Raw genomic sequence first — 24908 nt, 5'->3', positions numbered from 1 at the left:
AACTTGGTATCTACTTGTTGTAGAGCATATTGGTGGACATTGCTACTTGCCACTGTAGTTGAAGTTAGCTCTGTCATTTGTTTTACATCTGAATTGCCCACAGCATGATGTTCTGCCTTCTCCGAGTGCAAGTTAGCTTGGAGTTGAGTTTCTAGTCTTCCTTCTTTAAAGACTGCCCTCGAGGTGAAGGATTACAGTCCTTAAACCACCCACAGACAAACAGGCCTACAGGTTGTCCACTGCACTTGAGTCAGACTGCTACGCTGTAATTAAGGTCTATCCGATCTCTCCGTGAAAGACGATCTGGTGTGGTCATTTGCACCAGCAACACAAGACCGTAGAGGTTGTAACCTTGTTTCAACAGGTCTGGTATGAGAATTAAGAGTAACGGATCCTGCTCACTTAACTAGAGGCTTGCGACCACACAATCTGTTTACAGAGGGATTATACTTTAGGGTGCCTTTGTTGTGAAGGCATACATAGCTTTCTTTGATTAGCAACAGCATTCCTCTGTCCATCCCTTTGTCAGAGCTTGACCCTTGTGAATTCCATGTTTTCCCAGCAGGTGAGGTCAAGCAGGAGGGGGCTAGCGTGTTCCGCGAAGGCGCCCCGTACCAGCGTCGTGGATCTCTGCAGCTCTGGCAGTTCCTGGTGGCCCTGCTGGACGACCCGGGCAACGCCCACTTCATCGCCTGGACTGGCCGTGGCATGGAGTTCAAACTCATTGAGCCCGAGGAGGTAAGACACCATCCAAATCTGTCCTGAAACTTTGCAGGGAAGATAATTACTTCATAATAGTTATGGGGGCCCTAGACTTTTTCTCAAGGAAGTAGATATAGCTGATGAAGTGGTCATGAGGGGATATAGGGCTGATCTAAGACCATGGCAACTTTTCCAATCCTAATACACAAAGTCCAGTCAGCATTATTTTATTATGGTGCCCTGAGACAATTTCTCAAGGAAGTCACTGATGCATCAGCTGAGCCACAGGTGACATGTTTGGAGTCGCCTCCAGCCCATGCTGTCTTGCAGTGTCTGGAACAAGGGATCCGTAAAAGAGATTCGCCTTCCTCATCAAACCCATCTGTCCCACCACACATCCCCAACTCCCCCAGGTCATGCCAGTGCCAGCTCTCCATTAGCATCCATGCATTATTTACCCCCTGTCCTCTGGCACACTTAGCGGCCCGAGCCAAACACAAAATGGAGGCCGGGCTCCATTACAAAATATTACCACCCTCTGCACTCTGCGGCGCATCTGAGCTAGGCTGCTGTGGTCGAGGGCGAGTGCGCGTTACCCTCCCATTGTCTGTGGTCAGTAGACAGCTAAAGAGCATTACTCAGCAGGCAGCAACACTCACCGAGCCTCCATCAGGCCAGCACTGTACACATTAATCATTCATTACAGCTGGACTTTTACAGCGGCTGAGAGCTCTCTCTCTTTATTTGAGAGATCAAACACAAACATCCTTGTATGGGAAGTCCCGTACCCCCCCACCTCTCAATCACAATTCTGTTTGGAGAACTTTAGATTCAATCGTAGATTTTAAACCCACTTAATAATACACACACACATCAAAAGGAGTAGAGCTGGAGCAAGAGCGCACCAATGGTGAGGTTGTGTGTACCTCACTTTTCAGATGGTCGCCTATCCTGCTAAGTTTAGTTGGAGCGCTTGTGCGTTTCAGAGGGGGGTATGAAAAACACACGTTATATCTCGCCGCAGGAGATCAGCTCTCGTGCATGTAATTGCGGGGTAACATAAAGAGGAGCTGAATCAACACGTTGGGGGCTCGCCCTATTTTCCGCACTCCTGCGCTCTCGACAGCAAAACCTTAACCTTAAGACACACACTGAGCCAACAGCACCCTCTAGTGTTAATTGTCAAAGTGGAGTGATTCTCATTAGATTAATATGTTTTCAAAATATTAAGAAATAATGAGCGTTGGTAAATAACTGATAGCTAGTCTTACCGGTGAACCTGAATCGTGTGCATTACAACACGGTTCTTTCAGCCCAATCACACCTTCTTTCTCTTCCCATTCCTCTCGCAGGTGGCCAGACTTTGGGGGATGCAGAAAAACCGTCCAGCCATGAACTACGACAAATTGAGTCGCTCACTGCGCTATTACTATGAGAAGGGAATAATGCAAAAGGTAAGTAGAGGAAAATGTCTACCTGGCTACAAAGAGACTGATCAAGGGACATTTAAAGGCACCCAGTGGAACTTTCGAGGCTTAAAAATAAACATTCAATTTCTAGTCTTTTTTACACCTAGTAAGTTAAGTTTCAATAACTCCATACCATTACATACCGACATTCAAGGAGCAAAGATGAGACGTAGTTGTGTGGTGAGAACTGATAGAAAATCGTAAACATCAACAATCGCCGCCATTTCCCCCCCAAATCTTTATTTATTGGTGCCGCCAATAAATAAAGCAGGATTCCAGTCAATGGAAAAATGGCCTCTCCCCACCGACGATTGTTGTTGTGTACGATTTTCTATCAGTTCTCACCAAACAACGACGTCTCATCTTTGCTCCTTGAATGTCGATATGTAATGGTATGGAGTTATTGAAACGTACTACGTGTAAAAAAGACTAGAAATTGAATGTTTATTTTTCGAGTCTCAAGCCTATAAAGTTGCACTGGGTGCCTTTAACACAGTACAGTGACGACTAGGCGTATCATATAGTCTAATGTTATTCTAATTTACAACATCAAAAATGCGTGTGTCAGCATTTACTGCGTCCACATATTGAAAAACAAACTTTGTAGTCTCTAATCTCACTGTCTTCGTCACTGGCAGGTGGCGGGAGAGCGCTACGTTTACAAGTTCGTGTGCGAGCCGGAGGCGCTCATCTCCTTGGCGTTCCCCGACAATCAGCGGCCCAGCCTGAAGGCTGAGTTCGAACGCTACGTCAACGAGGAGGACACGGTGCCACTCTCCCACCTGGACGAGGGGGTGAACTACCCTCCGGAACAAGCCGCCACCGCCATGGGGGCCCAGCCCTATTCCAAAGGCTACATGTACTAATGCCACCGACTTGCCCCCCTTACTTCCCCGACCCATCCCACCTCTCCACACCTTTACCGCCCTCCCTCCCCATCCCTGCACCTATTGCACATGCCCACCCCATCCTCTTGTATATAAGGCTATGGTGTTTTTTTTTGTTTTGTTTTGTTTTAAATTAATCTCATTAGGGATTCTGCATTCCTCTCACTTCTGAGGCTTATCCAATCCAGACACAAGTCTGTGCTTACAGAGATTGCTTAATAAAGACCCAATATTACTACTAACCAGGTGGCTGTGGATTATTTGCATGGATGTGAGGGGAAGTACTTCTCAAATAATGAGTAGTTTGTGGTGATCAAAAGCGGGGATTTTCCATTACCAACCCTATAAAACACGATGGAAGGGACTCCGTACTCTTGATGGAAGGTTGTTTGTGCTGTTTGTGAAAACTTGAACTCAGTGTACCTCTAAGACACATCAACAAAACTGTTCAAACCGTGACTGGACAGACAGAACACATCCCAAATCCAACTGGCTGGGCAAGGTGCCAACACCAAGGACCAAATACACAAAACATTTAAACTCTCATAAAATATATCCCCTTCCAATATATAGTGCACTTACTACATCTGAAACTCAGAATAGCAGATATCTCAAATAAGATTAAGATGTTAATCTAAAACATAATATAAAATAACTCTCAAATGTATAGAACATTAATATGTCCATGTCTGGCAGACAAACAAATCCAACTAAATATTTGAAAAAGAGCCCAGATAATACCTTCTTACTAGATAATGAATGATTTGACCAACTGCACTATTAGCTCTGTATTCTCTGGAGCAAACTCAATTTCTTTTAAAATTTACACCACAAGCTCCCATGCAAAGGACAGCTAATTCCAGCCCCAGGGGTTAGATTTCATCAGCACTGATAACTGTATACACTAGTTGTACTACACAGAAATACAAGGTTTATGACCCAGCAAATAAATCTTAATTTCCCATGAAATATTCTGTCGAGGTGAGCATAAACATTTTTATGGGCTCGATGGATTCAGTTAGGCTTGAGGAAACAATCCCATATCTCCCTCTCCGCTGTGGCCACTGACATAACCTAAAAAGCTACCGATAAAACCACTGATAAAACCATTTAATCAAAATCCATTAAGCTTGGTGCCAGACAAACTAATGGATATGGACTATATAGGTCTAGTGTTTGACAATACTACAATACTTTAATGACACTTGAGAACGGAACTTTTGTTTTAGGGGTTAGCCAATGTATTGCAAAAAGTACACACAATAGTAAACTATTTCCTGTTGTCTGTTCTGTCGACACAGTATAAACGTTTTTAATGACCTATAAATATATTACTCCTCTCTCTCTTTCTCGCTCTCCCTTCCTCAGACACACAGGCACATTCAGTTGCACATGCACAACATCTGTTCGAGATATCCAGTCCCATTACGAGACATCCACATTGGAAATAATTGAATTGAGTACCTCCTTCCGTTACCCATTCTTGTCACCAAATATGGGCCTGGATTCTGCCTAAAGCTAATTACAGTCCCACAGTACAGAAATCTCTATAATATGTTGAGTAATCTGAATTGATATCTGCTTAACACGATTTATAAACAAACCAGCATTATAGCATTAAGAAAAAAATAATCGATTTTTAATTTCACATGTATGACTACTGTAAGGCAAGTGGATATTGCCAACTGGGATGTAAAGCGAGGTTGGAGATGTGTCCTGTGTCAAAGAAGAGTGTCAGGAATCAGGAGCGAAGCAAGAGGAATGCCTCCGCTTTGACGAGACAACAAGAGCTGTAGTGGCTGGAGTAGTGTCATGAGAAAGAGACTATCTTCTGCGGAAAGCTCTGGAAATTCTCCAGGCGTTGGGCTCTTCGTAGCGATTGTAGAGCGGCTCCAGACGCTGCATTTTCTTCTGCTTGCTGAGGCGTGTGGGGTCCGACACTTTGAAGAAAGCTGGGGCAAACTCCACCAGCCAGCGCGGGTCAATTGTGGTCACCTCTCGCATGTATTCTTTTGTGGTCAATATCAGCTCGTGGTACACTAACCTAATGACGAGAAACAGGGAAATACTCAGTCAGTGACACAGGAAGACAACGCTTCTTTCTGTATTATGTTGCAACATTCTGGTCTGACAGTTTAAAACGTCGATAGACAAGGCCACCAGTGCCAACAGTAAGGCAGGCGAGATCAAGGACGTTCTCCTGGAGGGACATTTCTAACTAAATCAAAGGCTTAAAGAAATGAGACAGCAGAAGGTATCAACAGGACCTTTTGAAGAACACTGCCTGAAAAAGGTTATGTGTAGGTCATGTCTAGACAAGCCGAAAGTTATTACCAACAGAGCCTCTGATCTCTCAGACTTTTACAACAAAATTACACAAACAACAACACAACACTTTCAGGTGTGTTCCTGTCTCCTCTTTGATGGTGTACTCACCACTCTGGCTGTCGGTTGAAGAGGGAGCTGGCCGGGTGGAGGTAGACCACGTTCTGGTCGATGAGGGTTCTGTAGCCCTCCTGCGGGTCCTTCTTGGCAGCGTTACGGAAGAAACCACTGCATATGGCTTTTTGCACACGCACCGTGGCCTTTCCACAGGTCACCATATCCAACTTATGTCTATGAGGGAGAAACAAACGCTACGTATAAGCATGCTTCCGATATGCTTCAGTATGATCAATCAATGTGATCAAGCACGGAACAAGCTATTTGTTTAAATTAATTGTTTAATTTGTTCTAAAATGTGCAGTGGTTGGTGCCATGGAGATATGACTGCATGATGATTCCATTCTCAAAATGCTTTTCATAGCAACGGTGAGGAAGATATCCCAGAGTTCCTTACCGGTCCATGATGCCCAGCATCTGTTTGCGGATATCCTGAGCTCGGCGCAGGGATCGTGCCTGGATGAAGTTCTCGAAACACCAGGGATTGGAGAATTTGTTGTTCTTCCAGGAGTTGTAGACAGACAGTAAGGTCAGATGGTCTCCCTCAGGCTGATGGAACTTGGCCTTCTTCTGGTCAGCAAGAGCTTGCTTGTCCTAGGGCGAGACAATACCATACAATGAAAGTAATCGAAGACATTAACCTCACACTGTTATATGCCTAAAGACTCTAGTGTAGGTGGCCGACGGTTGTCTAGCCCAATTACTGAATATTTCACGTAATTTCCACAAAACCAAAACTAACCTTTGGCCTGTAGAAGACGTTTTGCACAGACAGCATGGACACAATGGTCAACATCTCCTCACTGCAGCCCAGGTGCACCGACATGATCAACATCTTACACAGCATGGGGGTGAGGGGGAATTCTGCCATCTGAGAAGATATGGCAAGAAAGCGAAGAGAGCAAAAAGAGAAAGGGGCAAAATGCATAATGTATCTGCCCATAATACCCCCAATCAGTCCTACCCAAGTTATTGTCTGAGGTGAGGTTTCCTTTCAATTTATGCTTAAGTTCAAGCTAAATTTATTAGGAAATTCCTACATTTGAACTGGTTTATCTTCTCAATGTGACTAACGTATACAATAATACATCTGCACGCACAAGCAAACATTATCCTAATCTCACCCTGCGACCAAGGCGTGTGAGCAGTCCCTCGTCATCCAGGGCTCCCAGAGTATAGAGTTGCTCCATGGCCGTCACCAGCGTCTCCATGGGAGGGGAGTCCATGAAGTCAAACGACAGAAGGTCATTGATGCCCATAGCCTGAGCAAAGGGAAACGGATGTGTATTACTGATATGTATCATGAATCACAGTGGATACGAACAACAGTATTTGTCTAAGACTAGTAATCTATTGGCAGCCTCTTAGTTGACTAACAATTGCTGTGTTTTGGCTGACAAAACACGCAGACTTAAACAAATAGATTTGAAGCCAGTCATTTTAATTATTATCTGTTATTGCCCTGGATATATTTGCACCTGAAAGCTCCCAAACAGGTGCTTAACCTTACAAACGAGGGTCAGGGTCATCACACAAGGATCAGAGTAATCAAGTGATCAAGTTCAATTCTGGTTTTGTTGGCAGCTAGAAAATGACTGGTCAGACATCTCCATCATGCTTGGACATTACACTTGTTAATGGGGATTTATATACATGTGCCCAAGGAGTACCAAAGATGAAGTCTGTGAAGTTAGACACAACATCAGGGTTTCTTAACCTGAACAGAGAACACAAGAGCTAGCTAGATGAGTACCTTAAGTGAGAGCATAGTGCTGGCCAAGTCGGTTCTCTGGATCTCGGGCACGTTGGTGGTGAGCATCTCGTCTCTGTAAGCTCTCTCTGTGTACAGCCTGTAACATTTCCCTGGGCCAGTTCTGCCGGCTCTGCCTGCACGCTGCTTAGCCTGGGCCTGTGGTTCAAAGGTCATCGGCAAGGGGTTTAACATTTGAAGAGGTGAACCAATGTGACACGTCTGAGTTTGAAACCATTTGAGTACAGGCTTATTGACAGGCTTGTGTACCTGTGAGATGGGTGTCACCACCAGCTGGTCGATGCCAGTTTTGGAGTTGTAGACGTTCTGCTTCACAAAGCCAGGGTCCACCACGTAGTAGATCCCATCGATGGTCAGGGAGGTTTCTGCAATGTTGGTGGCAATGACCACCTAAAAAAATGAAGAAACCCCAAAAAATAAAATCTACAGTAAAACTATACGGGAGACAAAAGAGGCACCTTCAGACAGAGAGATAATGAGGAAAGGAAGATGAAACAGAAAGAAAGAAACAAAGAAACAAACTTGACACCTTTCTGCTTCCAGGGGGTGCTGGATCGAAGATCCTGGTCTGCATCTCGCTGGGCAGAGCAGAGTACACAGGGAGGATAATGAGCTCAGGAACATCTGGCCCGAGGGACTTCATGCGCTCGTACAGAATCTCACAGGCTGTGTCGATCTCCTCTTGACCCGTCAGGAACACCAGAACGTCACCTGCAAGAGAGAGAGAGAGACGGATGGAGAGAGAGAGGGATGGAGAGAGAGAGAGAGAGAGAGAGAGAGAGAGAGAGAGAGAGAGGGGAGGTTTATTTAGTGTCTTGAATGATGATAAAAATGGAACAAAACACACCACTGAGAAAAGTCTTTCTATACACAGAGAAAAGACTTATGTCACCAGAACTACAATGCCAGGCCTCCATAGGAGATTAATACATTGCTATTTAGAACTTAGTACTTGGTACTAAATGTTTTGTTCTAGGTAATAATGTGTATTTACATGAGATGTAAATAGCATTACTTAAATACTTAATTTAAAGTGATACCAAACTAAATACTACAAAGGTGTCTAGGAGGGGATGCTTTACCTGGGGGCTCGGTCAGGTGGATCTGCATGACCGTGATCAGACTGGCATCCAGGTAGTCTGTCTCCGGCTCTTTACAGTAGAGCACCTCCACGGGATATGCTCGACCGGGAATGGTGAAGATGGGCGCCTCGTAGAAATACTGGGAGAACTTGACGGCGTCCAGCGTGGCGGACGTGACGATCAGCTTCAAATCTTTGCGAGTTTTTATAGTCTGAAAACAAAGGAGTAGCAGATTTAGACTGCATTGCGACTCGAATACAGGAGAGATCCACAGTAGCCTGTCTGAATTGCACTTTTTATAGTCAAGCACTGGATAGGAAAAACTTTGAAGAATTGACATCTTGTTGTCTGACTTGCAAACCTTTTTGAGCAGGCCGAAGAGAATGTCGATGTAGATGTTCCTTTCGTGGGCCTCGTCCAGCATCATGACGCAGTACTGCGTGAGATTAGGATCGATGAGAAACTCTCTGAGCAGCATGCCGTCCGTCATGTACTTGATGACCGTCTCCGTGCTGGTGCAGTCTTCGAAACGCATGGTGTAGCCCACCTGCACAGATTGGCATAGGCACATGCAGCGTTAATTTAGCATCAAATCTTTCTTCTAACACTATCGTCACGTAGTAAATCTCTATGTTAATATTTAAATATCATTTTTCTTTAGATATTCTGAAAGGAAAGTTTAAATTGCTGACATTCCTGAGATTCCCCTTTATAAAATACATGCAATTGCAAAATAAATCACAATAATAATAATATAATACACAATATAATAATTGAATATAGACTGGTGCAGTCTTTAAAACGGATGGTGAAGCCGACCTCTTGTCCCAGACAGCAACCGTACTCCTCAGACACCCTCTTGGCCACAGACATGGCAGCCACTCTTCTGGGTTGGGTGCAGCCGATCTTCCCCCTGGTGGTGTAGCCCGCCTCAGCCAGGTATTGTGTCATCTGAGTGGTCTTCCCAGAGCCCGTTTCACCAATCACAATCAGGATCTGGTTATCATTGATAGCCTGGAAAACAGAACAAAACAGGACAAATTATAGATCTTCCTCTGTATTTTCAGAGACAAAAACAATTATCCAAGTAGGCGGAAATGCTGAATGTGCACATTTTTTCTCTGCGTTTCTGATTATGTTGTCTGACAAAATGGTCTGACAAGGTGGCCAACATTTTCCAATGGTTCAGACATTCTGTGAGCTATGCACAATGAGAATTCACTCATAACTGGTCATAATAAATGAAACTTGACACTCCGCCACACCTTCCTAAAAACAGTGTGTCAGTCAATGCTGTTTGGTAAAATGAAACCTGGCTGATCACAACATGGGCAACACATCAATGAAGATGCCCGAGCAGTCGTGGTGTGCACCTGAAGCAGCTGCTCCTTCAGCTTGTAGATGGGCAAGCTCTCTCTCTGCTCCAGGATGGTCAGCGCGGTCTTCTTCCCGTACGACATGGTGTTGCCGCCAAAGGCGTAGCGCTTCCACTCTGGCACGTCGATGTCAGGCATGATGCCAATGCCCCGCATGTTCTGGGCGATCTGCCTGCCCTCGACTTGGAGAGAAAAGAGGAAGTGTGTTTGTTTCGAGATTGGCAATTATGATAAACACCCCCCCCCCCCCAGCCTCACCCCTACCCACCCTATCCCCTACTTGCCCCACCGGATGCTGACTCACATGCAGGGACAGTGGCCCTATCACCTCAGGGCAAATTTGTGTGTGTATGTACGTATGTGTGTGTGGGTGGTGTGTACCAGGGCACCAGGGCTGAAGGAAATGAGATGGTCATCAGAGGCCCTGAGGGTTCACAGTTGCGAAGGAAGCCAGTAAAGAAAAATCTCTCCTTTTCTCAAGACAAGCGGAGAGGATGTCTGGCACTCGCTCTCAAGTGTGGGGTGATTGAGGAGCCATGATGGGAGGGGAGTGGCGTGTCTTCTGGATGCTTCAGCGTGCCTGGGCCTGACTCAGCACTAGCCCCCTTAAATGAAGATTGACGGCCATCTCTCTAAACACTGGACATTATTCTTTGCAGGGCTGACAACGACGCTTTGCTAAATGTCATCCTTTCGCCTATATGGCGCTGTTCAATTTTAACATCTGGGGGTTGGAGCCTGGCAGCCGGTATCCCATTTACACTATTGATTGTTATTCATCTATCAAGTGCTCCTTAACTCGAGAGGCTGTTGCATCTGTGGTAATAATACAATTAACAGTATCGTTATGTCCCTTCATTTAGGACTCCAAATGGCTGGCGTGTGCTGACGAGGCGGTGTGGGTCATATTGATCCGGCATCCAGTCAGGAGGACGAGACACTTACTATCAGGCAGGGGGTCGATCCAGTTCTTGTTGAGGCCCGTAGGGATGCAGTCCATCTCTTGCTCACGTGCGGCCTGCTTCATCTCCCTCCGCTCCTTGGACAGAGCGCTCTGCATCATGGCGGCCTGGGACAGAGAGCCGTCCGGGTTCTGGAGCAGACAGGAAGGCAGAGAAAAGACGAGTCATTAGTTATCACAGAGAGCCACATCTGGATTAATACTGGAACAGTTTTCATTTTAAGATCACCCACAATGTCTGAGAAGGCAATATGGATTAGAGTACACTGCAGGATAATTGAACGAGGAAAGGGGGGTAGGGGATAAGGCAAGGAGAGACACTGTGGCAGCAGACCTTGACGATTTTGACAGGACTCAGGTTCATGGTTTGCCCGGTGCGTCCCCTGAGGAAGGGGGGCTCTTCTTCAACCAGCTCCACATCCAAATTCTCATCTGAGGGAGGACACAGCAATTATAATGAAATGCCTCGCCCCATAGTGCTAATCATAAATGACATGAATGAGCATTGAATAAATATGTTTTTAACAAAAGATACCTTCTTCATCATCTATCCTTGGTAGGATGCCAGTTTCTTCATCAAACTCAGGGTAATCCTCTTTCGATAAAACATTAGCGGCAATCATCTATTTAAAAAAACAAAAACAAACAGACAAACAAAATCAGTATTTAACAGTCCATTGCCAGAAAGGAAAATCAAGAAATATACTATACAAAATTTCAGAGGCAAGTTTTTTTTATTTTCTTATGTAGACCACATCTCCAAACTCTCAGGCACACAACACCTCAACACTCAGCACACTAATGCTGCCACCTAGTGGAGGAGGATCCAATAGCAGCTAATAGAGTACCTGTTTGATCTCCCACTTCTCCAGGTCAGTTATCTTGGTTAGCCTCTTCTTTTCCACAGTGTCGTCCTCCAAATCGGGAACCTGGTTCAGGTTCAGGTCCACGGGTCGGTCTGGGTTCCTCATGGACTCCTCTGTGCCCTCTCCTAAAAGATTCTTCCTCCGGTTTGGGTTCAAGTCCTCACCTGTTTCTTGGTCCACGTCCTATAGACAAAGGAAGTATTGTAATTCATGCAATAAGGTTGATTAATTTAAGCAACACAATTGGACCAAAAAAGTGTTTTCCCATTGACTTACCTTCATACTGAGGCTGGTTTTGGTTCCAGTGAAGGACAACACCTTGATTTTGACCTTTTGACCTTTGCTGACCACATCTGCCACATTGGCCACCCTCCCTTCTTTTCGTAGCTCTGAGACGTGCACCAAGCCTTCCCAACGTTTTCTGCCGAGATATTATGAAATAGGAGCTTTCACATGGTATACCCACAGACACACACAAACACAAAGTACACTCTCATTTCTCAACATGAGAAACATCAACATGGTGAAAAAAAACGTGGTATAAACATCAAGGAGCAGAAGCTTCTAGTTATTAAACTTACCTCAGTCCCTCCAGCTGCACAAAGCATCCAAACTGCATGATGCTGCTGATTTTGCCGTTGTAGATGTCTCCAACCACCGGCTCCTCTGGGGGGGGTCGGTCCACATGGACAGGCCGGTCGTCGTGCCTGTCCTTCCAGGCGTCGCTGTCCATGTCCCAGCGGGACTTCCGCACCCTCTTGCGGTCTCTTTTTGGGGAGCGAGACCTGGAACGGGATCTGGACCGTTGGCGACCTCTCTGGTCCCGCTCTTTGCTTCGACTGCGACTCCTCTTTCGGGCACCACTTTCATTTTCTGACCTTGAATGTTGACAAGGACATTTTTTCAAAAGTTTGGATTCAACATGAAAGAGTAACACAACAATTTCTCATATTTCTCATTATATATTTTTAATACATGATTAGTTGGAAAACAGGTTAGACGGATCCTTACTTGTCTGTGTCCTTTGTTTCTTGAACACTGGGCATGAACATCTCCAGCTCTTTCATGATATCAGCTGCCACCTTTGCATCATCTGGAACCGGCTTAGTCTACACAGATAAACATTACATCCTGAACTACTGGCTTCCATTTTCAAGTCAGAGTATATTTTATTGTTAAAGCTGTATTTTCAATACCTAATCAATGTAGTGGGAATACTTTAATTAATATACAGTGTAAGAGCAATGACTGCGGGAAAGAAAATTAATGTTGGGTCTCACCCATGCGTCTGGATTGTCTGGAATACAGAGACCAGGGAACATCTCCCTACGTTTGTCTTCTTCACTTTTTGGTTTTCCCGAGGGCCCTGAAGATAGAAGCAGAATGGATATAAGGATCAACAAAACCAAAAAATGTAACTGGAAGTTGTATTCACTAGTATCCCAAGCATTCCTGAGGTATGGTGTTCGATGATTACCAGTAAGGATTACTGACCTTTACTGGTGGATGGAGTGGCAGATGGATGCATTGTCTGAATGAGGCGCAGCAAATTGGTGACGAGCGAGTCCTGGAAAACATGAATTATTGCAATGTGACATTGTGATATTTAGAACAGCTTTACGGGTCTGGTTCTCATTTTCTTTAAGACTTACCGTGAAGTCGGCTCCATTTTTGAGTAGAGCTGCCTTGAAAGAGTCAAACGTCGGATGCTTTTCGGCCAAATTAATGATGAACTCAGCTGAAAGTAAAAACAACAAAAATCAGCCTGTCAACAATATACTAAAAAAAAAAAAAAAAAAAAAATCGCCCATGGCAAGGAGCTTTGGTTTAGTCTCTTCTGAAATGTCCGTGGTTGGTCAAATGGTTGGTCAAATGACTTGGTATTTGAAGGGGTGCACGCAATATTAGATATGCTGGCCTCTATCTACGAAGTGTACTGGGCATTTTCTCAGTAAGAATAATTGTGTGACCTAATCACAACCCATCTGGCAAATGTATATAAGTTTTGTTATTATAGTGTCTATACAATAACAGTGTGTTAGCACCTGATGTCTTCTACAGACCTTTTCCATATGGTTAAATCCTCCTGCTAGAGTGATATCCTAATTTAAAAGGCTGAATTATTAATGTACCTTAAACCTCTACAAATTACTATAAAAATAAGATATTGAGAACAGTCCAATGACTCTTATTAGTCAGGATTTCACGCTGTCTAACAATATTCAGCCAGCTAGTCATCAGGGTAAGCAGTAACGACAGGGCTAAATTAACTCCAGCGTTTTAGAAGGGACGGTTAAAACAACCTCAATATCAGAGTTCATAACTTACAAGTGATACATGTTAAAGGCACCCAGTGCAACTTTATAGGCTTGAGACTCGAAAAATAAGCATTCAATTTCTAGTCTTTTTTACACGTAGTATAAGTTTCAATAACTCCACACCATTACATATCGACATTCAAGGAGCAAAGATGAGACGTCGTTGTGTGGTGAGAACTGATAGAAAATCGTAAACAACAACAATCGCCGGTGGGGAGAGGCCATTTTTCCATTGACTGGAATCCTGCTTTATTTATTGGTGGCACCAATAAATAAAGGGCTACGCTCTTGCGGCTAGTTTAAGCGCTGTTTTAACGCCCAAAGTGTCAAATAATGATGCAAATGTGCTAATATGGTGTAAATGTCAATATCATAAAGAATATTTCCATTTTGATGCCCTAATGTTGCACTGGGTGCCTATAATATGGCTATTCACCTAGCTTCCTAAGACAGAAGTGTATGTGGATTATGCTTTATTTGGTAAACTCTGCAAGCGGGGTAAGCTAACTTTTAACCTTTGGGCAAAGATCTTATATCTACACATAAAATAACGTTAACAACCAGTCACAAGTGGGAAGCTAGACTGCTAGCTAGCTAACTAGCTAGCAAGCATACAGCAAACACCTGTGTTTACACTACACACTTACGTGTGCCTCAATATCTATGGCATATTCGACTGCCGACAGTCTGATTTGTTATGTGTTGCCAACATTGATTCAATTCAATTTAACTTAACCCATACTGACCTACAAATAACGTTAAACAACATACATTTTGCAGGACATCCAACGTTAGCATATAGCTAACCTGGTAAACAGCTGAACAGATAGCCTTCCAGCTATCCGAAGGCAAACTTGGACAAATTCGAACGAAACTTCAGCAAAACCAACGTAAAGTTTACAAAGAGATACTAATAAAGAGGGTTCTGTTCTGACGCTACTTACTCTAAAAGCAGAGTGTTTATTTTGTTTGTCTTAGAAAAGCAGGATAACATTAGCTAGTCCAGTTTGTTGTGCTAGCAAAGTAATGACTGCATTGCCAACACTGTTACTTCATGGTGCAACTTCAGGGACAACTTCGGCTTACCTAGGTCTTTGTCGTTTATTCCTAAATGGTTATCGAGTTCTGTGCAAACTTTGGACACCAGAGACAGGAACTCGAGCCTTTGCAGCTCGACTGTCTTGCCTTCCGCCATCATTCGTTTCTTTATGGAGTTCAACGCGCATGTGTAGACATCACCTTTCTTGCTGCGTATCTCAGGGTGAAACTGTCGTGAAATTACTATCCCTTCCTCCCCTAACACCCAGCAGCAAATTCATCACGGACACACTCCAAAAGTATCTGAAGAGCCACCATTTTAATAAACATAGAAAGGGGCCAAGTTCACAACATTCCTGAACACATTAACCCTGTTCAACAGAGAAAATAACAGTACACCAATATTTCTACATGGTCCATAATTAAAAAAGAAAAGAAAACCTTGCACAGACTTCGCATGTTATGGGCACTACCGTCTCACAGGTTGCAAGCACAGGAACACAACGACCCAAACAGTGAAACAAGTACCAACACTTAGAAGCTGGCCTGTGTTTTATACAGTTGTCATTTTATTGGGCCTCATGGCTCATCAGCTTTTTGTGAACTGGTAGGTATGGGGCCTTTATCATTGTATTATCTACAAAAAGCACTGACAGCAATTAAGCTCTAGATAAAAACATTGTTCCAAGGTAAGAAGCATTTCTAGTCTACAACAATCTGAGAAATGTCTTGAAGTGAGCATAAAATAAAGTTTACATTTATTTACAGGAGGACTTCATTCTCACACAATGTTTGTGTGATATTTGAGTGCTCTTAAAATTAACAGGACAACTGTCAGCTCATGCAAAATAAGTGAGAGACTATCGTCTGCGGAAAGCTCTGGAAATTCTCCAGGCGTTGGGCTCTTCGTAGCGATTGTAGAGCGGCTCCAGACGCTGCTGCTTCTTCTGCTTGCTGAGGCGTGTGGGGTCGGACACTTTGAAGAAAGCTGGAGAAAACTCCACCAGCCAGCGCGGGTCAATTGTGGTCACCTCTCGCATGTATTCTTTTGTTGTCAACACCAGCTCGTGGTACACCACCCTAGTGGAGGAGGGAAACATCAGATCATGAATGAGAGCACAGTTATAGTATATTCGGAGTAAACCAACACGGGAAAGTGACAAAACCCAACTATTACCGTAAAGATTTAGCACATTGATAACTGTAAAAAAAAGATGCAAGACATCCTCACAGACCATTCAATAAAAAAGGTATTCAGGCCAGGGAATAGCCCACAAAAGTGGTTATCATACCCCATTACCCTGAACAAGCTGTCTGTTTACATACACTCAGGCTACGTAGTTAATGAGTGAGAAGATGATATTGGAGGTAGCGAGCCATGTTGATGTTGAAATCAGGCCCAACCTCTTCTTTTTTTTTAAAGCCTGCTAGGTATAGGTTTCCATTCAACTTAGAGGATTGATTGATCGCATTAACCCCTAACAGAGGTTTGCTCCTGCCAGTCACGGTTTGTGATTGGTGTATTCAAATGTTCCCGGTCAGAGAAACAAGTAAAAAATCCACATCTCAGTGGGAAAGTTTAATTTATCAGTGAAATTTAAAACATAACACGCCCAGGCATCTACCATCAAAATAGGGCCCCAGGACTCCCTCTGAGTCTGTCAACTCACCACTCTGGCTGTCGGTTGAACAGGGCACTGGAGGGGTGGATGTAGACGACCTGCTGGTCGATGAGGGTTCTGTAGCCCTCCTGCGGGTCTTTCTTGGCAGCGTTACGGAAGAAACCACTGCATATGGCTTTCTGCACACGCACCGTGGCCTTTCCACAGGTCACCACGTCTAACTTATGTCTGTTGGAGATAAGCAAAGCTTGGAGAATGAGAAGCTAATTCCACATCCATGTCATGATGCACTCAAACCTTCAAGACTCCTCATAGTGGTGCAAACCTAGAACTTCTTACCGGTCCATGATGCCCAGCATCTGTTTGCGGATATCCTGAGCTCGGCGCAGGGACCGTGCCTGGATGAAGTTCTCGTAGCACCAGGGGTTGGAGAATTTGTTGTTCTTCCAGGAGTTGTAGACAGCCAGTAAGGTCAGATGGTCTCCTTCAGCCTGATGGAACTTGGCCTTCTTCTGGTCAGCAAGAGCTTGCTTGTCCTAGGGAGAAGCAATACCAGAAAGAAATCGAGGAATTAACTTCACACTGTAATATGCCTAAAGAATCTAGTGTAGGTGACCGACAGTCGTCAAGCCCAATTTCAGATTTCACGTAATTTACACAAAAAACTATGCAAACCTTTGGCCTGTAGAAGACGTTCTGCACAGACAGCATGGACACAATGGTCAACATCTCCTCACTGCAGCCCAGGTGCACCGACATGATCAACATCTTACACAGCATGGGCTCCAAGGGAAACTCTGCCATCTGAGAAAGAGAGAGCGAGAAGACGTGGAGAGATCCATATGAGTGATGCTGAGAATTCACACTTTGTTTCACAAATAATCTACAGGTTATAGAGAATCAGCCAAACAAAAGATATGTCCTACCCTGCGACCAAGGCGTGTGAGCAGTCCCTCGTCATCCAGCGCTCCCAGAGTATAGAGTTGCTCCATGGCTGTAATAAGGGTCTCCATGGGAGGGGCGTCCATGAAGTCAAAGGACAGCAGGTCATTGATGCCCATAGCCTGAACAGAAAAAGGAAGAATCAGTACTGGGTTTCTAAGATAGAGTAACAGAGACATTTCATTCATAAAGTTAATCTTGTTGATCTCATGATCACAGATCAATATGGCTTTTAGATTATTAACTGAAATATAATTCACAACAACAATCAAATCAATAAGTCATTTTTTTATATGGTGCATTTCATACCAAGAGGTGACACAATGCACTAACAAAAAACCTAGCAGCATAACTTGTGTAAAAAGGAGTACCTTAAGTGAGAGCACAGTACTGGCCAAGTTGGTTCTCTGGATCTCGGGCACGTTGGTGGTGAGCATCTCGTCTCTGTAAGCTCTCTCTGTATACAGCCTGTAGGTTTTCCCTGGGCCAGTTCTGCCGGCTCTGCCTGCACGCTGCTTAGCCTGGGCCTGTGGTTCAAAGGTCAAACATGGCCACATGAAGGACCTGGCCACTAGGGTGCACTATTATGTGATTTTCATTCCCAAATGTGAATATTTGCCACTGATGTGTGCATTGCTTTAGGTTCTACTGAAGTCATATGTAAACAAGCAACATTTACGTTAGGGCTCTATGAGATGATACGGCTGGCAAGTTATAAAATATGACTAAAAGTAATTTAAAAAGTGAAATGTCCAGACTACAGAGTTGAAAGACTTTCATCAATGTACCAGTCTTACCTGAGAGATTGGAGTTACCACCAACTGGTCAATACCAGTCTTAGAATTGTACACTTTCTGCTTCACAAAACCAGGGTCCACCACATAGTAGATTCCATCGATGGTCAGGGATGTCTCTGCAATGTTGGTGGCAATGACAACCTATGGGAAAGAGAACAGGCAAGTCAACCATGGCATTTACAGCACAAACAAGCTTACAGGGCCAAGGAATTAGACAGGGGAGAAGAAATGGCCACTCACCTTTCTGCTTCCAGGGGGTGCTGGATCGAAGATCCTGGTCTGCATCTCGCTGGGCAGAGCAGAGTACACAGGGAGGATAATGAGCTCAGGAACATCTGGCCCGAGGGACTTCATGCGCTCGTACAGAATCTCACAAGCCGTGTCGATCTCCTCTTGACCCGTCAGGAAAACCAAGACGTCACCTGCAGGAGAGAGGGCAAGATGTCTGTCTGGGGCTCTGTGCTGGCTCCAGTAATGAACAATAATAATAATAATAATAATAATAATAATAATAATAATAATAATACTTAAATTTTTTCTAGGTACTCAAAGATGCTTAAAGAGCACAACTGTGGCTTTGTTTGACTCAAACTGGTTAGGCCTCAGTGCTTTGTTACTGTTGCCAAAATAGAGCTCTTGATATATTTGATGAAGAGCAACTTGATCATGAAAGGAAGACTTTAAAGCCTGTTCATTGCCAAGGAAATGCGCAATCATTTTGGTGGAACTACAACACTTAACCTTTCCCATTAACAATCGAAGATTGCTAAGAGAGGATGCCATACCTGGGGGCTCAGTAAGGTGGATCTGCATGACAGTGATCAGACTGGCGTCCAGGTAGTCCGTCTCCGGCTCTTTGGTGTAGAGCACCTCTACTGGGTATGTTCGACCGGGAATGGTGAAGATGGGCGCCTCGTAGAAATACTGGGAGAACTTGACGGCGTCCAGCGTTGCAGACGTGACGATCAGCTTCATATCTGTGCGTTTCTGAACAGTCTGGTGGAGAAAGGCAGGAAACGCTTGTCAAGCAAAAATGACCACTACAGCTATGTAATGTTTAGATTTCCACTGGACATGAAAGTGAACCCTGAGGTATGTACCTTTTTGAGTAGGCCGAAGAGAACATCTGTGTGGATGGTCCTCTCGTGGGCCTCGTCCAACATGATGATGGCATATTGGCCAAGGTCTGGATCAATGAGACATTCTCGAAGCAGCATACCATCCGTCATGTACTTGATGACCGTCTCTGGACTGGTGCAGTCTTCAAAACGGATGGTGTAGCCGACCTCTTGTCCCAGACAGCAACCATACTCCTCAGACACCCTCTTGGCCACAGACATGGCAGCCACTCTTCTGGGTTGGGTGCAGCCGATCTTCCCCCTGGTGGTGTAGCCCGCCTCAGCCAGGTACTGTGTGATCTGAGTGGTCTTTCCAGAGCCCGTCTCACCGATCACAATCAGGATCTGGTTATCATGGACAGCCTGGAAAAGGACAAGGCAAAAAAAATATGGATAGACGCTATAAACAGTTTACAGTCTTACTACAGAAAGATTTCTATAGTAGCCTATAGTTAAGTTAGCAGATTTCAGAGTAGAATTTATTTTATTATAGCATGGTTCAGTGGACGTTTAGATATCGATTTATTAATTTAGAAAGCAAATGGATTTTATGATCTGCAGATTGCAACTGTAATAGAACATACAAGCAAAAATGGTCCAAAGTCTAATCCATTATGGATGGTGTGCACTGTGTGTGGTGTTTGAAACCCCTAAGGATAAAAAAAAGTATTTCATATAATGTAATGGCCAAGACAGGAGACATGGTCTGTTTGTCTAGTTTGACAAACCTGAATGAGCTGCTCCTTGAGCTTGTAGATGGGCAGACTCTCCCTCTGCTCCACGATGGACATGGCAGTCTTTTTCCCGTAGGAGGCCTTGTTTCCTCCAAAGGCGTGCTTCTTCCACTCAGGGATGTCGTTGGGCATCATTCCAATTCCCCTCATGTTGGCTGCGATCTGCCTGCCATCAACTGAAAGAGAGCGAGAGCGAGAGAGAGAGAGAAAGAGGGGGTGGGAAAGGGAAGTGTGTTTTGTTAGAAGATTAGCAATTATGATAAACTGCCTGCTCTGGACGATGACTCACACAACGACAGGGACAGAGCCCCTCAGGACAGTAGGACCAGAGAGAGCTTCAGAAAGCCAGATGGTTATCAGAGGCCCTGGGACTCGCATAAGGAGCCGTTTCAAGCAGACGAAAGGATGTCTGGTGCTTTAAAATGCCCTGCTGATCAATTCTTATGGGACCAGTTGGCTATGATGTGAACTAATGCTTCATGTACAGTAATACATTATTAGATGCTGCCCGAGGAAGATTAAATCATATTGTTAAATTCTCAGAATTTCAACAGGCTAAAGCACTGGCTAAGGCTTTGAACTACGGTTCTGTGTGGACAAGGCTCTTACCATCAGGCAGGGGGTCCACCCAGTGCTTGTTGAGGCCCATGGGGATGGAGTCCATCTCTGCCTCACGTGCGGCCTGCTTCACCTCCCTCCTCTCCTTGGCTAGAGCGCTCTGCATCATGGCGGCCTGGGACAGAGAGCCGTCCGGGTTCTGGAGCAGACAGGCATGAAAGTGTGTTACTCTTTTGAAGAATTCAAATTCAGACACATCAGGGACCAGCTTAATTTCCATACTCTATGCCAACTGACTGATTTTGAGACGATAAATAATCTGATGACAAATGTCGCCTGACGGATTGGACATTACGTGCCCCAATGGTCAATGTCAACACAGCGCCCCACATAGCTTCATTATTGCAGCGTGCCACTGTGCGCAAGGATGCGAGCTTTATGACCCCAAAACCCAGATTTCACGTGTGAAATAAAAGGCCTGATTTCCCACAAATGAACCCTGTGTGAAAGTGTGTATGGCCAGAGAATGGGATTCCACACCTTGACTATTTTGACAGGGCTCATATCCATGCTTTGTTTGGTGTGTCCCCTCAGGAAGGGTGGCTCCTCTTCAACAAGCTCAATTTCCAGATCCTCATCTAAAAGGGCAAAGAAGAACACACAACTTCACATACTTCAGTCTAATGCGGTAATGAGTAACACAGTATAATCATAAACAAACAGCACATACCTTCTTCGTCGTCTACTTTAGGAAGGATACCAGTTTCCTCGTCGAAGTCAGGAAACTCCTCTTTGGACAATACATTGGCAGCAATCATCTGAGGGGAGTGATAATGATGAAACCATATTAAGCCAAGGCGCAAAAAGTTGTGTGGACAGTGAACATTCTGGGAGAACAGATTGAGCATGGGGCACTGGTGCCACCCAGTGGTAATGAAACAAACATGTTCTAAAATTGATCCTGACAATTCTCCTTCAGTCCTCAAATTCAATCAAATCCTTAAGATAGAGTCTTTGGAACAACTAAAAAAAGAAAAAGAAACTGGTTGTAGATATGATTACCTGTTTGATTTCCCACTTCTCAGGGTCTGATATTTTGGTTAGCCTCTTGCGCTCCAGGGTATCGTCCTCCTGCTCAGGTACATGGCCCAGGTTGAGGTTGACGGGTCGGTCAGGGTTCCTCATAGCTGTCTCCTCAGGTTCAGCATTTCTGCGTCGGTTGGGGTTAAGGTCCTCTCCGGTGTCCTGGTCTACATCCTAGAAGAAAAACAACAACAACAAATCAAATATATTCATGTTAAATAACCCTGTTTTGATAGACAAGCTAAGAGGACTTGAACTTTCCCTGTATGTTCAATAACTTTGAAGACAAAAGGTCTAAAAAATATATATATATAAAAGAAATGGTATCTGTGCTTTCTGGAAGGTTTATTGGCATCTTTCTTTGGATCCAATTAGGAAATACCATGAGCACTTTCTGAGTGTACCTTTATGTGTGAATGTCATGTCAAGACTGAACTGGCTGGGTGTGGCATTTTATCAAAGTTCCTTCCTCTTCACTTACCTTCATGCTGAGACTGGTCTTTGAGCCAGTGAAGGAGAGCACCTTGATCTTCACCCTCTGACCTTTGCTAACTACATCTGCCACATTGGCCACTCGGCCCTCTCGACGGAGCTCAGAGATGTGAACCAAGCCCTCCCAGCGTTTCCTGTGCACAAGAACACACACAGTAAGATTCTCTGAATCTTTTAGCATAGGAAGAAAACACATCTGCTCATCCCAAAGCCTAAATAAGAAGTGAGAATGAGTGCCCATGCATAATTTAAAAAAACTGCACCATGCCACTGAGCGCAATTATACAACTAACCTCAGTCCTTCGAGCTGCACAAAGCAACCAAACTGCATGATGCTGGTGACTTTGCCGCTATAGATGTCTCCCACGGAGGGCTCTTCTGGAGGAGGCCTGTCCACGTGTTTGTCCTTCCAGTCCTTCTGTGGGCTGCTGGAGCGACTCTTGGAGCGGAATCGGCTTTCCTTTACCCTGGGTCTCTCTTGTTTGCGCTCCCTATCCGTGTCCCGTGACTGAGACCTGGATCGGGAGCGATTATAACGCCTTCGGTCCCGATCTCTGTCTCTATCCCTCCCCCCACCCCGATCTCTGTCTCTTTCCCTATCCCTATCCCTACCCCCATCCCGATCCCGATCTCTGTCCCTGTCTCTATCTCTGTCTCTTCCCCCATCCCGATCTCTGTCTCGGTCCCGACCCCTATCCCGATCTCTGTCCCGGTCCCTTTCCCGATCTCGGTCCCTATGCCGATCTCTGTCTTTACTTCGGCTCCTGCTCCTCCTCCTCTTGCTGGTTCCTGTGTCGGACCTTGTGAGAAGAACAAAAATTAAATACATTACCTGAATAGCAAAAAAATGAATACACAGGCTAGAAGGATAAGACCCAAATAACCAAACAGTGGGCATGCTTTCAAAATATTAAGCTCGATGTGATATACAGAAAATGCTTTCATACTTTTTCTTGCTGCTTTTTAAGTCTGGTCCGGGGCCACTTGGCATGAACATCTCCAGCTCTTTCATGGCATCAGCAGCTATCTTCATGTCATCTTCATCCAGCACTTTCTGTTAGATAATATGGAAATATTAAAATCAGAATAAAACGGTCTATTCCAATGTAGATGCAGAATGCAGATGCAGAAATTATTTGACTGTGTTCTGAAATAAAGGGTTTCAAAATGTCACAGCATTACCGAATGGCATTATTCAGTGCAAAAGTAGTGTGTCAACTCACAGGAGGGTTGTCAGGTCGGCACAAACCGGGGAACAGCTCTCGCAGCTTCTCCTTTTCTGACCTCGGTTTAACAACTGGTTCTGAGAGTGTAAACAAGGGTTCGTTAAGCTACAATGGTAGGGTAGGACGATCAGAATGATTACGCGACAGTTTATCTGTCACACAATGTGAGCTTACACATCATATTATTATTAAAAAAAAAAGTACCTTTACTCGGTGAAGTTTTTGATGGTGGCCGCATCGTTTGGATGAGACGAAGTAAATTCCCAATGAGAGAGTCCTAAGCAAAGTGAAGTTTACATCTTAGCTAACAACCAACACGACACATTTGGTATGAATGGATACAAGTCAAAGGACACGTACCGTGAATTCAGCGCCATTCTTCAAAAGGACTGATTTGAAGGCATCAAACGTCGGGTTTTTCTCCGCTAAACTGATGACAAACTCCGCTGAGAATAGAAAAAAAGACTGTAAGGCAAACTGACAATTTGACAGATAAGCTGTCGGCGTCATTATCAATAAAAGGCAACGCTGAATTAGCCACGATAGTAACTTTCTAGCCTGGCTAATCTCTGCGGTTATAAACGTTAGAGCCCATGATAGTAATTCATTGATATTGAGATAATTTACAGACGTTGATTGTGTTTTTGGGTCAAATGGAGTTCACATCTAAAGTTGTATTGTATTGCTAATTCGTTATCACCCTAAAAAAAAGCCACGAACTAAACAAAGGCGATATAAACAACGTAGGGTAAGACACTTAAATACTCAGACATGGACAGTTAGAATGACCACTTTTATTAAAGCCACACAAAGTTGTTCTCAATACAAAGCAAGTCCAAGTGTAAAAAGATAACTAATAGGCACGCAAGTCAAGTAACGTTAGCCAGGGAAAGTTAGCTGTTTATTAGCTTGCTAGCTAGTAAACGAAATGTGCTGCGTAGCTATCAGCAGCTAACTTAGTAACTATCAAACATACCTAGATCTTTATCGCTTATTCCCAGATGGTTATCGAGTTCTGTGCAAACTTTAGAAACCAAAGACAAGTATTCGAGCTTTTTAAGCTCATCTTCTCCAAGTTCCTCCATTTTCACGAAGTTTTTTTTCACTCAGTAACGGTAGTAGCTCGCCAGGACCACATTCGTCCACTGCACCGCGCAGCAATATGACTTTATTTCCTGTTATGAAGGAAGCGGAAATGATCCAACGGCCGTGGTAATTATTTTGTACGACCTCAAGATGGCGTGCTTTTATTATTTACGGTAGACCAAGTAGGCTACTCACAGGACCGAATAAAGTTAGATTAAACCAGTGGTTCTCAAACTTTTTCTATCATTCTCCACTTTGAACAAGGGGTCCCTTCCAAGCCCCACCTGTCCCTCATTGCTCCAATTAAATGGTGGGCCAAGCTTAAAATTGTTACATTT

General features: G+C 44.3%; 3 protein-coding genes across 3 annotated transcripts in view; 1 reads left to right on the top strand and 2 right to left on the bottom strand.

Annotated features, from left to right (window-relative positions):
• etv4 (ETS variant transcription factor 4) overlaps positions 1–3300 on the top strand; it is a 31664-nt gene extending 28364 nt beyond the window's left edge. The window contains exons 10-12 of the mRNA XM_080835179.1: positions 563–738; positions 2055–2156; positions 2810–3300. Coding sequence (XP_080691305.1) covers positions 563–738; positions 2055–2156; positions 2810–3037 — 506 coding nt within the window. The 3' untranslated portion in view covers positions 3038–3300. The remainder of the gene's footprint in view (positions 1–562; positions 739–2054; positions 2157–2809) is intronic.
• A 1113-nt stretch (positions 3301–4413) lies between these two features.
• LOC308362494 (ATP-dependent RNA helicase DHX8-like) lies at positions 4414–15074 on the bottom strand. The gene is made up of 23 exons (XM_080835177.1): positions 14961–15074; positions 13209–13294; positions 13051–13123; positions 12837–12922; positions 12568–12665; positions 12138–12434; positions 11833–11977; positions 11539–11739; positions 11226–11313; positions 11025–11122; positions 10675–10822; positions 9727–9911; positions 9173–9367; positions 8715–8900; positions 8354–8564; positions 7801–7982; positions 7521–7661; positions 7254–7409; positions 6625–6762; positions 6243–6371; positions 5898–6094; positions 5495–5674; positions 4414–5102 (listed from the first exon to the last, which is right to left on the bottom strand). The coding sequence occupies exons 1-23, from the start codon at positions 15070–15072 to the stop codon at positions 4883–4885; spliced, it is 3552 nt and encodes a 1183-aa protein (XP_080691303.1). The 5' UTR covers positions 15073–15074; the 3' UTR covers positions 4414–4882.
• A 142-nt stretch (positions 15075–15216) lies between these two features.
• LOC308362493 (ATP-dependent RNA helicase DHX8-like) lies at positions 15217–24621 on the bottom strand. Its single transcript, XM_080835176.1, has 22 exons — positions 24461–24621; positions 23845–23930; positions 23689–23761; positions 23482–23561; positions 23206–23312; positions 22552–23058; positions 22248–22392; positions 21746–21940; positions 21414–21501; positions 21224–21321; positions 20735–20882; positions 20120–20301; positions 19374–19754; positions 19059–19269; positions 18514–18695; positions 18274–18414; positions 17848–18003; positions 17461–17598; positions 17210–17338; positions 16874–17070; positions 16583–16762; positions 15217–15992 (listed from the first exon to the last, which is right to left on the bottom strand). Exons 1-22 carry the CDS (start codon positions 24567–24569, stop codon positions 15773–15775), a joined length of 3753 nt encoding a protein of 1250 aa, XP_080691302.1. The 5' UTR covers positions 24570–24621; the 3' UTR covers positions 15217–15772.
• Positions 24622–24908: the final 287 nt, after the last annotated feature.

The sequence above is a fragment of the Sprattus sprattus genome (assembly GCF_963457725.1).
Source record: "Sprattus sprattus genome assembly, chromosome: 3".
Classification (NCBI taxonomy): Eukaryota; Metazoa; Chordata; class Actinopteri; order Clupeiformes; family Clupeidae; genus Sprattus; species Sprattus sprattus.
The sequence above is the reverse complement of the archived record's forward strand: the minus strand, read 5'-3'. Positions and strand labels throughout refer to the sequence as shown.

Excerpts from the sequence above, each read along its gene's own strand:
- LOC308362493 (XM_080835176.1), bottom strand. The coding sequence starts at position 24,569 with ATGGAGGAACTTGGAGAAGATGAGCTTAAAAAGCTCGAATACTTGTCT. Across the intron at positions 22,393-22,551 it reads GTGCAGCTCGAAGGACTGAG|GAAACGCTGGGAGGGCTTGG; the intron begins GTTAGTTGTATA and ends TCTTGTGCACAG. Across the intron at positions 19,755-20,119 it reads TCAAGGAGCAGCTCATTCAG|GCTGTCCATGATAACCAGAT; the intron begins GTTTGTCAAACT and ends GTCCTTTTCCAG.
- LOC308362494 (XM_080835177.1), bottom strand. The coding sequence starts at position 15,072 with ATGATGGCGGAAGGCAAGACAGTCGAGCTGCAAAGGCTCGAGTTCCTG. Across the intron at positions 11,978-12,137 it reads GTGCAGCTGGAGGGACTGAG|AAAACGTTGGGAAGGCTTGG; the intron begins GTAAGTTTAATA and ends ATATCTCGGCAG. Across the intron at positions 7,983-8,353 it reads CCACCTGACCGAGCCCCCAG|GTGACGTTCTGGTGTTCCTG; the intron begins GTAAAGCATCCC and ends TCTCTCTTGCAG.